The 15,405-nt window shown below is 45.7% G+C and overlaps 1 protein-coding gene across 50 annotated transcripts in view; it reads left to right on the forward strand.

Moving 5' to 3' along the window:
- The window catches only part of LOC8035274, a 306,866-nt gene that overhangs the window by 168,335 nt on the left and 123,126 nt on the right, over nucleotides 1-15,405 (forward strand). For all 50 annotated transcript variants that reach the window (XM_040211414.3, XM_040211438.3, XM_040211445.3 and 47 more), the window contains one exon: nucleotides 14,223-14,353. In XM_040211414.3, the coding sequence (XP_040067348.1) occupies nucleotides 14,223-14,353 (131 nt within the window). The remainder of the gene's footprint in view (nucleotides 1-14,222; nucleotides 14,354-15,405) is intronic.

Consider the following 15,405-nt stretch of genomic DNA (forward strand, 5'->3'; position numbering starts at 1 on the left):
TGAACGCGGGCGGCCCGAGTTGCTGGTGTTGCGACGTCAAGTTGCTGGGTGAAATTGCTCCGTCTGAAGCGGGCCTAAGTATCACCTGCGAAGATAGGCTTCGGAGGATCGCGAAAACGCTACATTCTCGGCCGTTTTTCGATTAATAGCGCCCATCGACTCCGCCACACAAGATTTATAAAGACCTGCTAGAAGGCAAAATCCGTTGTGTTCGTAAAGGAAGAACAAGATAAAAGGCAACTTACCGGTACAATCGGGCGGCGGTCTCGTAGTGACCGGCGCAACCGGCGTTTCAATTGCGAGGCTAGGCAAGCGCCTTCTCTTTGATGCTCTTCGTCGTCTTCATCTTGGAATCTTCGAAATGCCTCTAGCAGACGACGGAGGAATCGTAAGGGGCACAAAGCTGCTCGATTTTGTGGACTCGGCAAATTTTAACCGGGCTACAATAAATAAAAGACTCGCGATCGCCGCTACAACACGGCCGCCATGGCCGACGCCGATGTTTGTTTACCCCCCGGCCTCCCCCGACATGTGCGAGGGCGGAGCTTAGTCGGAATCGTCATCAACCTCCTCTCCCGCCTTCGCGCCTCCTTTCTCATGCGCAGAAGACGAAAATGAGCCCACTTGCGAGGCGTATACTGTCGGTAGGTCAGCGCCATGTTGGGGGAAGGGGAATGGGAGAAAAGAGCTCGAAAGAGGCTTCGATCGCCTGTGTGTTTGCCCCCTTTGCGGTTTACTGATGGGGTTTTTTTTATCTTTTGGGCGAACACGGACTTTCAGTTAGGAACAAAAGAATGCGGCGTTCTATAAACATACTCCAACTTCGCGCGGAGTGGTCGCGACGTTCTCAAAGAATGCCAAGTCGGCCGGAGTAGGTTTTGGACAAAGGAAATCGAATCCAAACGAGGCTTTTTGTTCTCAACCACTTGTATTCACAGTATTGAGTTAGTCATCCGATCCGCGTCCTATTTAAGTTGCGGTTTCGCGGCCTGACTTATCTTTTCGGTGAAAACTGACTTTTTCAGTTATGAACAGAAAAAAGAACAAAGCAGCATTCTATTATCTCTTTCTCTCCCTCTTACAATCTTTTTTGACCCTGATCCGCACGTCCAGGCGTTATATTGCAAACAGACCTTCTGGCCTTTTATATTTATTTCTTTTTCGGGAGGGGGGGGGGGGGGGGGGGGAGGGTGGTGCGGGCAGGAAAGAAAGGATTGGAAACGTGTCTGCTTTTGTTTGCCAGATAAATATAGGTTCGCTTTCTTACCTTTATTGTGTTTTTTCTGCACACGCATCCTCCGATTTTGATTTTGGAGTCGTGAAAATGCAGGGGGCGCCCTTTCTTGTTTTTCCTGTTTGCCATTTGTGGGGCTCGGAATTGGCTTTTTTCGGGTCTGGGCGATGACTCGGTGCTTTTTTTAGAAACGTTGTGGGTGTTGACTCCGTGCTTTTTACGAAATCGATAATTTCCCAAAACGGGGGTGGGCGATGACTCGGGATATTACGGTAGTCTTAAACAGAGTATGTCGAGTGTTTTTTGCATGCTTCTCAGTGAATCATTTACCAAACATTCTTTTCCCACCATCAAGCTTCTTGTAATCAGTTGGGAACATGGCTTACTGCCCACTTTGTGCCATTTCTGTCGTCACACTTCAATGTTGCCAGTAGGGGCTCCCGGTTTAAGAAACACGATGAAAACGAAATTCGAAAATTCATTAACTTCGCGAATTTTTTTTCTTTTCACACAATAGTTGGGGAACTCGCAGAGCCATGTCTACGGTGTGTTGAGCCAGTTTTGAGGCAAATCAGCGACCACGAAAAAAATCGCCTGAGTACCCCTTTAACCACTCTGCCACGACTGCAGGACGAGTAGGGGGCTCTGAGATGTGGTAGTAACTCAAGAGCTGGGGATGTCATGGATGAAACGTTGCATGTAGTCGCTCAACGTCTATACAGGAGAGGGCGCTGCGGTCAAATGCATATATAATCGCGTTAAACTTTGCATGCATTGGCTCAAAGTTTATAGACGAGAGGGCGCTGCGGTCAAATGCTCAACTGCGTATATAACCATGATCCATACGACAGATTTTCTTTCTGACATGGATGAAAACGAACGAAAGGTTGGGCATGCTGCGGCTCAGCGTCTACGCAGACAAGCACCACCAGAGCTTTGCCCCAATCAACAATTCAATTGCTTTGTGAGGTCTTTCTCCCGCAGGAGCCTCGTTCTCCATTTCGTATCTGCTGTACCGCACACGGGCTCCTCTCGCGCCAAGGAATCTTAGCTCGCCAAATTTGCAGGTTTGTGCCTTCAGCTGTACGTCTCACAGAAATTGCTCGAAAGGTTCGTCCTCTTGCTGTTGTCGTGAGCGGAACACACAGCGTTTGAACGTTTCGTTTTGCCTAGGGGTGCAGTAGTCTTCGAACTTCAGCACGATGGCGTCGTAGTCTTGCTGCTCTTTTGCCGACAGGCCGAACGTGTTGAAAATGTCAATAGCTTCTTGACCTGTCACGTGTGGAAACAGCGCTGCCTTCTGTGTCTTGGTTCGTGGCTTTGCAGTAGGCGCGGCTTTAAAATACAGCTCGATGCGTTGGCGAAATTTTTTCCAGTTTTCGGCGGCATTCTCCGACAGCACGAGGCGTTCTGGCAGTGGTAGTAGGCTTTTCATTCTGCTGGAAGCTTCAAGCTAGCAGGGGCGAATGAATGTTCACCGGAAGGCAGAGTAGGAAATATCGGCTTAGCAGGGCCCAACGTTCCATCCCAGTTCTGACACCATATTTAGGAATTGGGCCGTAGACGTGGCAGCTGAAACGAGACTGATCTTTTTGTTTAATGCCTGCGAGCCCACACCTTGGCTCGGGCCTACGGTGCTGCAGCCTTAATGCCGATACAGAAGTCACTCCACACGTCAGCTCAGTTTTCGGAGGCCTAGAAATGAGAATGGAGATAGTTCAGTTTTGGTTTCTTCAGTTCTTTCGTAGGCACAGAAATACGCATCACAAATGTAGAAAAAATTAAGCAGCATGCTAGGTTCCCAAGAAGCCTAAAACGACCATTAAAAAATTTATTAAAATCGTCTTCATTGTTCCTTTAAGCGTCGTTAATGGCCTTTTAATTGTCGGTATGAAAGGATTGTTACCTATGGTGTCGCGTCAGCAGGCAGAAAAAGTCAGTCGGAGTCGACGCGTGGGATCGATTCTATTATTCAACGACTTCCTGTAGAGGATGTTAATTGGAACAATGCCTCGAACCACCGTCCGCGCTTGTAACAGCCGAATACGGTGCGAGGGGGGGGGGGGGGGGGGGGAGGAGGAGGAGGAGGAGGAGGAGGAGAAGCAGCCTTCCAATCGGCTCTTGATTTAGGCAAGCCTCGGCTTGTGGTTGCCGTGGTAGCTGGGAGGCTGTCCTCCTCGCCTTATTGATTTGCCTACGGCTCTAGGCAGATGTGCCTCTCCCCCTGTCTTCTTTCTCCCCGTCTTTATTTTCTCCTTTTTGTCTTATTGTTAATTTTTAAACTAGTTTTTTTTTTTTCTCTCTTTCACCACTGGCTTGCTCGTCTTCTCCCGGTGTGGCAGCTCTCGTACCAGTCTTTGTGAGTCGGGTTGCGCGAGAACAGAACGGATGTTTGCCTTCTTTTTTCTTATTTGTTATTTCTGCCTGAAAACACTACCGTACTATCCCGAGAAATAGCCCACCTAACATCGAAAGCACATCGAGTGAAGGCAAGGACTAGGCTGTTTTCAGTGTGCAATCAAGAATAACGTTGAAAGTATGCTAGTTTCAGATTCTGTGACCTACGAGACTTGCGATTCCAGGGATGAAGGACTGCTGTACTGCTGCTGTGCTGTGCTGTACTTCCCAGTCAGCAGTGTTCGCTTATCTCCCGTTTTGGCTAACTAACATAATTTCTGCCAAGGTCACCATTGTCTGGGGCCCTGCAATTAATAGAAGTGGGCTATCTTTTGGTATTTTTTAAAAATAGTGAATTGTACCGAAAATTGGGGTGGGTTATCTTTTGAGGGTGAGGCATCTCTCGGGGTACTAGGGTGGCATACCCCCCCCCCCCCCCCCCCCCCCGCTATAAACAAGGAAAAGTGGGTATATTTATTTGTTTTTATCAATGCCTTCAGGCCCACCATAGGGCATTACAGGGGGTAGGGCACTCACACCGAAAAAATAACAAGCGAGGTAAGCAATTTTGTTAGAAAGCAATTAGTCCAGCGTGTTAGGGAAGGTGGTTAGTTTACCGTCTCTTTAAAAGATTCAATTGATGGTGTGTTTACCAGAGGTGCTGAAAGGCAGCTCCAATCAGACGACGTTCTTAGTACGAAGGAGTTGATGTACACCGACGTTTGACGAGGTATGCCGACTTAAAGGGACACTGACACTCCCCAAAAAATGTTTTTAATTTTTTTGCCAGGCGATTCATTATGGTGTCGGAGGACTACCCAATTATTATTTTGCAATAGAGTAGCATATTTTTTTAATAAAGCCAAAAGACGCAACTGCTTGAAACCGAAACCAAAACCCGTGCACGGAGGTCAGAGAAGTGGGGAGGAGAGAGTGAGTGGCGGAAGTCACATGGCTACACCCGACCGTGCGATTTTTTTTTGTTTGTTTGTTTTTTTGCGTAGAAGACGACATGCGGCGAAGCGGGAACTGTTGTTTGCTGTGCGATTCTTTTGCAGTTATGTTTGTTCTGCTCGCTGTTCTGTATTCCAAGATGAGTTGTTTTGTACATTGAGGAGTTGGGAGATGATGAATTTCAATGATTGGCTCCGAAAAGAATACACCCAAGATGTTGCGTGAAGAGCTCGCTCCATATGTCCCGCGTCCGAAAAAAAAGTGGCATTGTGCGACAGATTTTCCGAAAGATCAACGGGATCAGGACCAATGGCTGGCTGCAATTCCTGTAGAACATATACGGGCACCTCGGAAAGCGGACGCTACCTGATTTATATGCTCCTTGCATTTTGTGGAAAGTGATTACATTGAGTTCGCAGGTGTCAAAAAGGAAATCCCATACCATTTAATTCAGCCGCGTGTCGTCCACAACATTTGTTTGTTATTTTTTCTTTGTTTTCTCAGTGATCATTGTAAAAAAAAAGTGTAGACATCAAAAAATGTTAAAAAAAAATAAAAGCTTTACTGGAGATTGAACCCGGTTCTACCGCGTGTGAAGTGGTCGTCTTTACCCCTGAGCTACTGGGGCAACTCTTTGTTGGGGGATCTTTTTCCTTAGTAATAATTCGGCCGGTAAACTGTAAGTTGCAAAGTTTGCTATCGATTTTTCTCCAGCAAAAGCACTCTGGGGCGAAGTGGGGAAGCACGACGCATTGGCAACATTCGCACCTAGTAAGGAAATCGTACGCGTGCATATTCAACTCGAAGTAAACACTTCGTGCGGTACTTGACGTTTGCGCGAGCGATGTCTTCAGCCAGGAGAAGGCAGCGACGGCTCTGCGACGTCTTCGTGCAAATCGGCTTGGTGGTCGGGCGTGCCGTACGGGATGAACACCAATTATTTTGATCAGTCCCAAATTCCTCCTTTAGAGGTAGACAGAATTCGCCGGTACCGCGAACGACAGTTCTGGAGTAGAGGTCCCACGCCCGTAGTCCGCTGCCATCGCCGTCCCCGCGAGTCCCACGGTACGCGAAGCGACTTTTTTTTTTCAATCAACGTATTTGCAGCTTTTTATAAGCCACAAAAAATGAGTTTCATGTTTTTTTCTATTTTTAATACTGAGTGTGTGCCTTCAGTGACCAACGACTTTGATTAAATTTGGTAGTCGCTTCGATACCTTAGAAAACGGCCCGTGACCACGAAAAAGAGGGAGCGAGATTCGAACCGGCCAGTTCTTGAACGGCCGTTTTCGGGCGGAAAGAAAACGAATTTCGAGTCGCAAATTGTGTTCTGTGTAGTTGGGCTCTCATATGCCATGTAAAACTGAAAACCTCGGCCAGCATAAATACCCTGTCAGTGTCCCTTTAAAGATTATGATCAGCTCGTGCAGCAATGTATGAGGGGTCGAGGAATGATTTACTTTTTGGGGAAGCATTAGAACGATAAATTTTGTTGAAGTATATCATAGATAAATATCAAAATATATAGCCTATCTCAGTGCCCAATCAGCACTGTATCAGTGCTGCACCAGCAAGGTCAGCGCTATTTCCAGCACTGACTGCTGGCACCAAGACAGCGCTGTGGTGTACGTGTGAGCAGGGTACGGTCGGCACGGTGAAACTTCATTGATAAGCGTGCACTTGATTGGCAAGGAAAGTATGCAGTTTTAATATTCTCGCCAATGCATAGGAAAAGATGTATAACCGCTGCGGCAAATTTACACCATTAAAATTCATGCTTTGAAAAAAAAAGACTCATACGAGTTACATGTTTGTATGAATTGCACAAACGTAAATTTCAAAATAATTTTAATTATTATTTTGATGTCCGTGACGTCACCTCCTGACGGCCATATAGAATGTTTTTAAAATAATTTTTACGTTGCGCGTCAAAATATTTTTGTTCCTTATTTTAACATCTCAAACTTGAACTTTGGAGCTTCGGAGTTTGGACCGGAAAGTGATTGAAAGAGGCGGTCGAACAAATATCTCCTTGCTCGCAGGTGGCATTGCGGTTCAATGCTCGTTTTCTGAAATGTTGTGCACTCGACGACAGTTTTTATTACCTTTTAATAATGTTTAATACAAAAAAAAAAAACTACTCAAGGTACATCAGCTATAGGCTGCGCATAACGCTTACTCGGTTATGCGTAACATTACAGATTATAGCACCATTCCCTTATACGATTTATTCAAGTTGTCACAATCTTTCTCGAACGTGGACGAAGGGGGCCAAAGCACCCGCCGAGGAGAGACGACACGCAGCCTGGTTGAGGGTGGACGATGACTGGCCGTAGCGCGTGTGCTCAACGGCGTTTATTTAGTGCGGTGAACAACGTTGCCCGCCGAGCCTGGCGGCCACAGACGGGCGGACTGGAGGGGGGCGCCACTAACTCGTCACACAAGTGCTTTATATAAACAAAGGAGATGAATTTTGTGTCATAAATTTTGCAGCTCATTGGACAACATTTTGCCGTCGGAAAATGCGCGTACCTGTACAACCGCGTAAGAACCTTTGTTAGTTTGAATTTACCACAAGGAATTTTTTTTCTGCTCGCTCATATTGTCGCGAATGACAAGTGATGAGGCGATAATAACTGAAGAAACTAAACGTTTAATGGGGCGAACTTGTGCCCAAAAATAAAAAAAAAGAGGGAACAGGAGAAAGCAGAGTGTCGCAGGCGTCGAAGCCGGCGTGACAGCAGAGTCGAACGTTGAGGCGAAAACTGACTCCGGCTCAGCATGCGGAGCCCCTTATGTACACACGTGGGATTCTGGAGCATTCGGCATAGAACGTTTGGCGCATAGAACATTCGAAACTCGATCAGACGACTCGAACTTACGAGAACGCCAAGTTGAAAGGATGAACAAGAGGACAGTCTGCTGACTGGAATCGAACCTACACCTTCCACGCGACAGTCAAGTGCGGTAGCCACTCGGCCACGCACGCGCTTGCTCGCCGACGCGCGTGGCAATATTAAGGAGCGTGACATTGCGTTATACGAATGTGTTCACGCATGGTTCCCATTTCGTTAGCATGCTCTGTCGAGACTGCTTGGTTAAAAATTGTTGCCTTTTTCACGTCAACAGATGCGAATTCTTGATCGTACTACTCAATAGCATTTCTATACATTAGGGAAAATCTAGAATATTTCATTGATTATTTGCTTGTTTCACATTATAAGTCTGTATAGTGCCAATTCACCCCTGCATCTAGAGCAGGGGTTTCGAAACCTCGGCCCGCAGATGGCCGCGGTTTTTCCAGTGATGTGCGGCCCGCAACCCACTGCTGCAAATGCAAAAATAAAAGCACGTGAGAAAAAAAATATAAAAAGAGGTGGCATTGCGACACTTTTTAAAGGCGCAAGTCAAGATAGAACAAAGAATGAGAAAATCTGCATCAAAACGCAAGTTGTTTCGCCATAGTATTTGTTGTACATTGTCATCAGCGGCATCACTATATTCGCAGGTACCTGTTTTATGTCTGTGAAGAATCGAGTGTAACATGTACGTGAATTAAGAAGGATGAGACAGTTTGAAGTAGAAAACAATGTTATGTTAGAAAACAATATGCCGAGATGAAAACATACTAATTAAATTTACACGGAAAACTATGAATGGTATGACTTTGGGGAAAATACTTACAGGAATGCACGTTCAACAGATGGTTCTCGCAATGTCGGCACACTGCTTCAATGCTGCTCACTGAAGGCAACCCGATTGTTCACTGTAACATCTTATCGATTCCTTGTTTCGTGACACTGAGTCTTGGGAGGTGTTGTGCGATGGAGTGGCGACAAAGCACATACCGGAAAGCTTGAAGCCGGTGAGTCGGAGGCAGCGTTGGCACGGTGTCGGCATCTGGGGTGACGTGTTGGAATGGACGGGGCCGCTGTGGTCTTGACTTGTGCTCCGCAACGCGTGCACCAGATTTCAACTGGGGGGAAGGCCTTGCCGGAGCCGGAGGTCAGGCCAGGTGGAAGCCTCGAAGAACCTGGGTCTGGCTGCCCGGCGGTTCCCTTCCACACACTGGTCTGCCCGCTCGAATACATTCCATATTTTTTTTGTTGTTGTCTGCCTTCCTTCTTTTTTTCTTGTTGCAGGGCGCGTGGAAGATGACGTGGCGCGCGCATACACACAGTTCGTTGCGTGGCACAACGCGACACAAAGATGACCTGGCACGCACATACACACATATTGTCGAAATTCACACATTTCAATGTCTGTGTAGCTATGATCTGTGTCATAACTCTTGCATATTCTCATCATCAAATCTAGCATTCCCAGTCTTTTGCCCTTTGTTAATTCATTCACTTTGATTTATGCTGCTGAGTTCTCTGGGTCACAATTACTTTGTAATGTCATAATTTGCTACATATTGCATTTAAAAATAAAGTATATACGTATTCAACCATCTTTCATATTGTTTTGCTGTTTTTAATTTTTGTATCAATGCTTGACCTATTTATTTATTATTTTCTCATTTGTGTAATATTATCTATTTTCTGATTCTGGAGACTGCAACAGGTCCCTTAGCCAAAATGTAGATGCCTACTTTAAAGTTAAGTTGGTACTGTACATCGACATCTCTATGGTTGTAGTTGGCACGCTTACATCAATCCTGCTAATCTATGTCTACTGGCACTAATGAAAAAACATGAATTGGACTGTTAATGGCACAGCTTCACGGCAGTCGAATGGCAATTTGACCATACTCGGTGACAGGTTAGGAGTTCGGGGGAAGCTCCTCCCTCATCTTTCCACTTTTGCGGAGTGAACACCGGAGAGGGCCTCCTCTCCAGCGTTCGCTCTGCAAAAGTGGAAAGAGTAGGGAGGAGCTTCCACTTTCAACCTGTCACTAACTATATATAGACCTTTGCAAAAACAGCGCTCTGGCCGCTGCCATTTTGCGAATCGAGCGACCCCTTTTGGCCAGAACTTTCTGGCAGCCGCCCGAGCTGTGGAAACCCGGTCAGCGTGACTCCCCACCTGCATTTTGCATTCAGAGTTTGCCGGCTTTTCTTGGAAGTTTTTACTTTATTTGCCTGTTTAGGATGCTTACCCTTTGTATGTTATCTTCCACTGTGAGAACCAGGGAATACCATGGCTCATAGCCTGCTCGGCCTTCGCAGGAAACAAACCAAGAGAGCGAACGTCAAGCAGCCCGCAACGCAGGCAGTTCGACGTTCTTGGAGGATTATTTCCGTTGAGATAATCTCCAAAAAACTTTCCCGGCTGCGTTCCGGGTTTTCGCGAAAAATAGCTGATAGGGTCGGGTCCGGGGTGTAGGGACAGAATAGACACGTTCATTCATTTGCTTTGAAGCTGTGCAAAAAAGCTTCTCTCTTCTACATGTTCCCCAAAACACGCCGGGTTCCGTTCGATTGCCGTGAAGTGACTATCGTGGACACTGTATATTGGATATGCTGTGTTACTTGAGCCCTTTCTCAAATCCTGTTCGGATAACGTGGCACCGTGGGGTACGTACAATATATGTTGTGCAATTGATGAGACTGGTTGAATTTCATGTTGTGGGCGGGGAATATCCATGCAGTTCGGATATCCCGTGTGGTCAAATATTTTGACCTATATAGATTGACACGTCTGAGAGTATGGTGCCGTAAAACGATGAACATAAAATGAATCAAACATTCCAGTTGCATTTGTTCTGTCGTGCACAGACTCACCAAAACTGCTTTCATTTCTTTGCTTTTGTTCCCAAAAATAGAGCACTGCTTCCTTAAAGGGCCCATGAAACGATTTTTGGGTTGGGATAAATCATTTTAGATTGGGATTTTACTAATAGCACATCGTTCAGTGGGCCAAAAGAAAAAAGGTAGAAAGTCAAAAGCCTGACTTTCTGTGCGAAAATTTTAAAACGCAGCGGACTATTTCGTACCTCCTCCCCTTCGTAACCTCTCTGCCTTTTCACTGTGATACATCCGCGGTTCCAAAAGCGCGTCATCGGGTCCAAACTGACGTCACACGAAACCGGACCTCATTTAGTCCCTTCACCCCTAAGCTGACATTGTGGTGGAAGCTACGCGCTTGCCGGACCAATCAGCCACCTCCGTTTCATTACCTGACCTCATTCTTTGCAGCCACATTTGCCACGCTCATGTGGCAAAAGTGTGGCTAGCCCAAGGAGCACGTAGCTTCCACAGAACTGTCAGCTTAGGGGTGAACGGGGTAGGGAAAGAAACTTTTGTATGAATTTTGAGCGACGGGCTAATCTTCTAGGGGGACAATGGCTCTCTTCGGGTACACAAACCAGGTTCCGAGCGAGAGGGGCCTCCCTTCTTTTCGTCGTCTTGAACTATTCGGTGGAATATGCGCGATTTATGAGTTGAGGAGGAAAGCGAAACAGGAAAAAGTTGGAAAAGCATTTCATGACCCCTTTAAAGACCCCTATAAATTATGTTCGCCACAGAACACAAAATAAAAAAGAAAACGCGGCAATTCAGCCGTTACCAGCGCCCGGGATTGCGCCTACGCAGGCTGCCACAGCCCACTGACGAGAAACTCCACAGCTCGGCGCGTTCAGGCAACACTGACGTACACTCTGAAAACCAGGGGCGCGCGCTGTAAATCGCTTCGTTCGAGACTGCCGCTGGAAAGGTCTATACCGTATTTACTCGCACAATGAACGCACTCGCGTAATGAACGCACCCTCCAAGTCGGCTCTTAAAATTTTGACTTTTTTTCTTCACTCGCGGATTAAACGCACCCTAACCCGGACGTCAAAATTTTTACCCCCTCCCCCCACGCACGCGAAATGACTGCACTTTTTTTATCCTGGTGCAGCGAGGTCATGAATGCGTGGGCAAACAAAACGCCTTGCAAAAGGCGTTAAAAAAATACAAAAAGATACGACGGAAGCAAGAAAAAAACATGGAAAGGAGCTTTTTTTTTTTTTGTACAGCGCAGTTTGGTTATGGGTTTGCGCGCCGCACGCAAGGGAATAAGAAAGATTTAGAGAAGCCTTCGCCTAAGCAAACGAAACAGCTTGTGAAAGGTGGCAAAGAAAAAACAACCCACGGAACTATGAGAAAAAGAAAACAAAGAGGAGCTCTTTCTTTCTTTTTTTTTGCACAGCTCAGCTTGGTTACGGGGTCGCGCGCCACATGCCAGGAGATAAGAAAGAGAAGCGGAGAAGGCTTCGCCTAAGCAAAGCGCGCATAATGAAGGCATCCTGCCCTCGCCTCCTCCTCGCTCTTTGGAAAGAGAAGGGAGGAGCCCTCGAATTGAACACTTTTCTATCCTGTGCAGCGAGGTCGCGAATGCATGGGCAGCGTGGGCAAACAAAACAACTTGCAAGAGGCGACAAAAAACAAAACACGGAAGCAAGAAAAAAAAAAAACATGAAGAGGAGCATTTTTTTTTTTCTTTTTTTGTGTATTGCAGTTTTGTTTTGGAAGTCACGCGGAAGAGATAAGAAGTTACGTCGATTTTTCGGGATGGTAGGTCCGTTCATTATGCGAGTAAATACGGACGCAAAAATTTTACTTCGCAATTCTTTCGTTCTTTAGCAAAATTATTGAAAAACTAGTTGTTATACGTCTCACATGCTACCTCTCAAAATTTAACGTCCTGTCGCCCCGTCAGTTTGGTTTTAGGGCTGGTTTTTCAACTGACCTGGCACTAATTTCCTTAACTGATGATATTAAAAGAGCCATAGACTGCGGTAAATTTGCTGGTGCTTTATTTGACCTTTCTAAAGCTTTTGATTCAATTAACCATAATATACTTTTTGCAAAACTAGACGCTATTGGTATAACTGGTCCCACACTAGCATTAATTAGCAACTATTTACAGGACACACAACAGGTCGTCTATATTTCTGGTGCCTATTCCCACTTTAGAACTACTAATATTGGCGTCCCCCAGGGCTCCATTCTTGGACCTCTGTTGTTCCTAATATATATTCATGACCTTCCTCAGTGCATTAATTTTTCTGACTGTTTACTATACGCTGACGATACTACCATCTTTACTTCCGATAACAGCCTTGACTCATTGTTACTCAAAATTAACGCTGACGCTGCCAATGTTGCTAACTGGTGTCGGCGTAATATACTGAACATTAACGCTTCTAAATCTACTTTTGTCATTTTCACATCAACCAACAAAATCGTTCCAGGGCTTCCATCGGTTCACTTAAACTCTAATGTATTGACGGCTGCAAGCCACGTTGTATTTCTTGGGGTTGAATTAGACACTCATTTCAAATTCCACGGGCATATTAACTCCTTAACTAGAAAAGCAGCATTCGGCATAAGAGCATTAATCAAAGTACGCACCTTTTTCCACATCGATACGCTCATTTCCCTCTACTACGCATTTATACATAGTCATCTTAACTACTGCATATCTTCGTGGGGAAATACTTATCGCACGCATTTGTCTCCATTGCAGCACGTCCAAAATCGAGCATTTCGTATCATCACCTTTAGTCACTTTTCGTCTGATATTTCTTGGTTTTTCCGTGCTTTTAATATTTTTATCTGTTAGCAATTTAAATAAACATACCCTCGGGTTACTTGTGTATAATTTTGTGAACGGCAAACTCGCTCTAACACTTCTTAACGATAATCAGTTTCCACAGCATAAGATAACTCGATTCGCATTTCATCATAACTTGTTATTGCCTAAGCCTAGGACTAACTATCGTAAATTTACCACCAACTTCTCAGCCACGGCTGTGTGGAATTCATTACCTTTAGCCATCAAGCAATCACCATCAATTCACGTGTTTAAGCAGAAACTTCGCATATTTCTTCAGTCCTTTTAGTCATACATTGCTGTCATGACGTCATTGTGTATCTCTCTTTTTGATAATTGCCGTTTTGTCTCTCATATTATTGTAATTAGTACTGCATTTCACTTATTCTCAAAATTGATTTGCAATTCCAACTGTTATAACCTTGCTCTGTTTATTCAGTGTTATTTTATTTATAAGTTTATAATTATTATGAGTGTTTAACTTACTGTTATTTTGTTCATTTTATATCACTGCAATTAGTTCTGCGTTTCACTTATTCATGTCATAATTTATTTTCTATTCTGACTGCTGTAAATTTGTTTTATTATTATTGCTACCATTAACAGGAGGTCCCTTTCCGGTCTCTGACTCTGGGACCTCCTTCTGTAATATTTCTAATGTATTTACCTTTAAAAAAAAAGCCCCCCCCCCCCCCCCCCCAACTTTGCATCGATTATCGGAAAAAAAAGAGTGATCATTTTGCGAGTAAATACGGTAGTATAGTATAACTGCCACCATTGGGTTTTTATTGAGCATCACATAGCTGATTGCATGAATGCATGCTGGCATCACTAATAGGAAATTGCACCGAATTGCTCCAAACTGATGTATATGCTGCTCCAAAAAGGAATTTTTTCTGGTACGAAGGTGCTCCAAACAAGATTATTTTTCTGCTCCAAAATTTGCTCCAAACTCAAAGCTGCCTGACCACCACTGCACGATGCCTGCCTGCACCGAACATCATGTCTCTTGTACGATGTGCGAGCAGTGTAGCTGTGGCCTTCGGATGGTGGCGTTGGTCGCTAGTGTAATCGCTGGTCTTGTTTTTTTTGGCAGGGGGTGGAGGCAAGCGTGAGCCCAGCGACGATGGGCGGGGAGATGGAGAAGTCCCAAACAAGCGGCCCTGCAGCAGCGGCGGCCGCGCCGTGCTGCAGGGCCGCGCCATCCGCTTCCTCCTTCAGAGCAGGGTGAGTATTTGCGGCGAAGTTGCGGGGTGACTGGTGGCGACGTTACTGCGGTCGGTTACGGGGGGAAGCTCCTCCCACCTCTTTCTACTTTGGCAGTGCGAATGCTGGGGAGTGGGCGACCTCCTCTCCGGCGTCCGCCCTGCTAAGGTGGAAAGGGATGGGAGGGGCTTCCCCAGAGCTCTTAAGCTGTCGCCAACTGTAAATCGCTTCGGTGAATTCGGTAAACTTTACGAAGGCTCAGAGCGCGCGGGAAGTGTGGCAGTGTGCCTAAGTTGCCGCTCATGCGACAGACGTGAGGCTGGCGGTGGAAGAACGCATATGATAAGACGCTCGGAGTGTTTCTAAAAGTTACCGATTCAGTTGTCTTCAACGACGCCCGGCATGTTTCTATTCGGAACCGGACGTGTATTTTCTCCAACTGAAAATTAGCGGACGACTTAGAGTTAATTGTCCGACTCATTGCGACGATTAGCCGTCTACATTGCGTCCCCCGGTTGTATAACTTGCCTGCACAGGCTGCCTTAGCATAGCTTTCTCTGCTTTCCTTAAAGACCGACCAACGAAACCATTTTCCGCAAGGTAGGAAAATGGGAAACTTTTGTTTCCGAAACTTATAAATCAAGTGGCTTTCCCTAATCTCTTCATTACTGTTTGAAACACATCTCTCATAGGTTGTTCATCCCATTTTGGACTCTTTTACGTATTTATTCGTCCTTACCTCTGCTTGATGACTGTCTGCTAAATTGATAAACACCTTTAAATATTGGCGCGGGCTTGCGAGATCAACGCTGTCCCGGATTTACCCGAAATTGGAAAGATTGGCGTCAGGAGGAGTTGAAGAAGCAAACTGAAAATCTTGCTTCTAATGAAGACGGCACAATCGTAAGATAGGTCTTTGCTTCACTTGCCTCCACAACGCACCATCGTTTGCACTATCGCAACTTCTCAGTAACATAGCTGTATACCACATTTTACTCATGGTTACTATAGATATGGCCCCATAGGCTTTCCCGTTATGAGCTAGTCGACTTTTTAACGACCGGCGACTCTCC

This window comes from Ixodes scapularis, unplaced genomic scaffold (assembly GCF_016920785.2).
Source record: "Ixodes scapularis isolate PalLabHiFi unplaced genomic scaffold, ASM1692078v2 PGA_scaffold11__112_contigs__length_91849675, whole genome shotgun sequence".
Taxonomy (NCBI): domain Eukaryota; kingdom Metazoa; phylum Arthropoda; class Arachnida; order Ixodida; family Ixodidae; genus Ixodes; species Ixodes scapularis.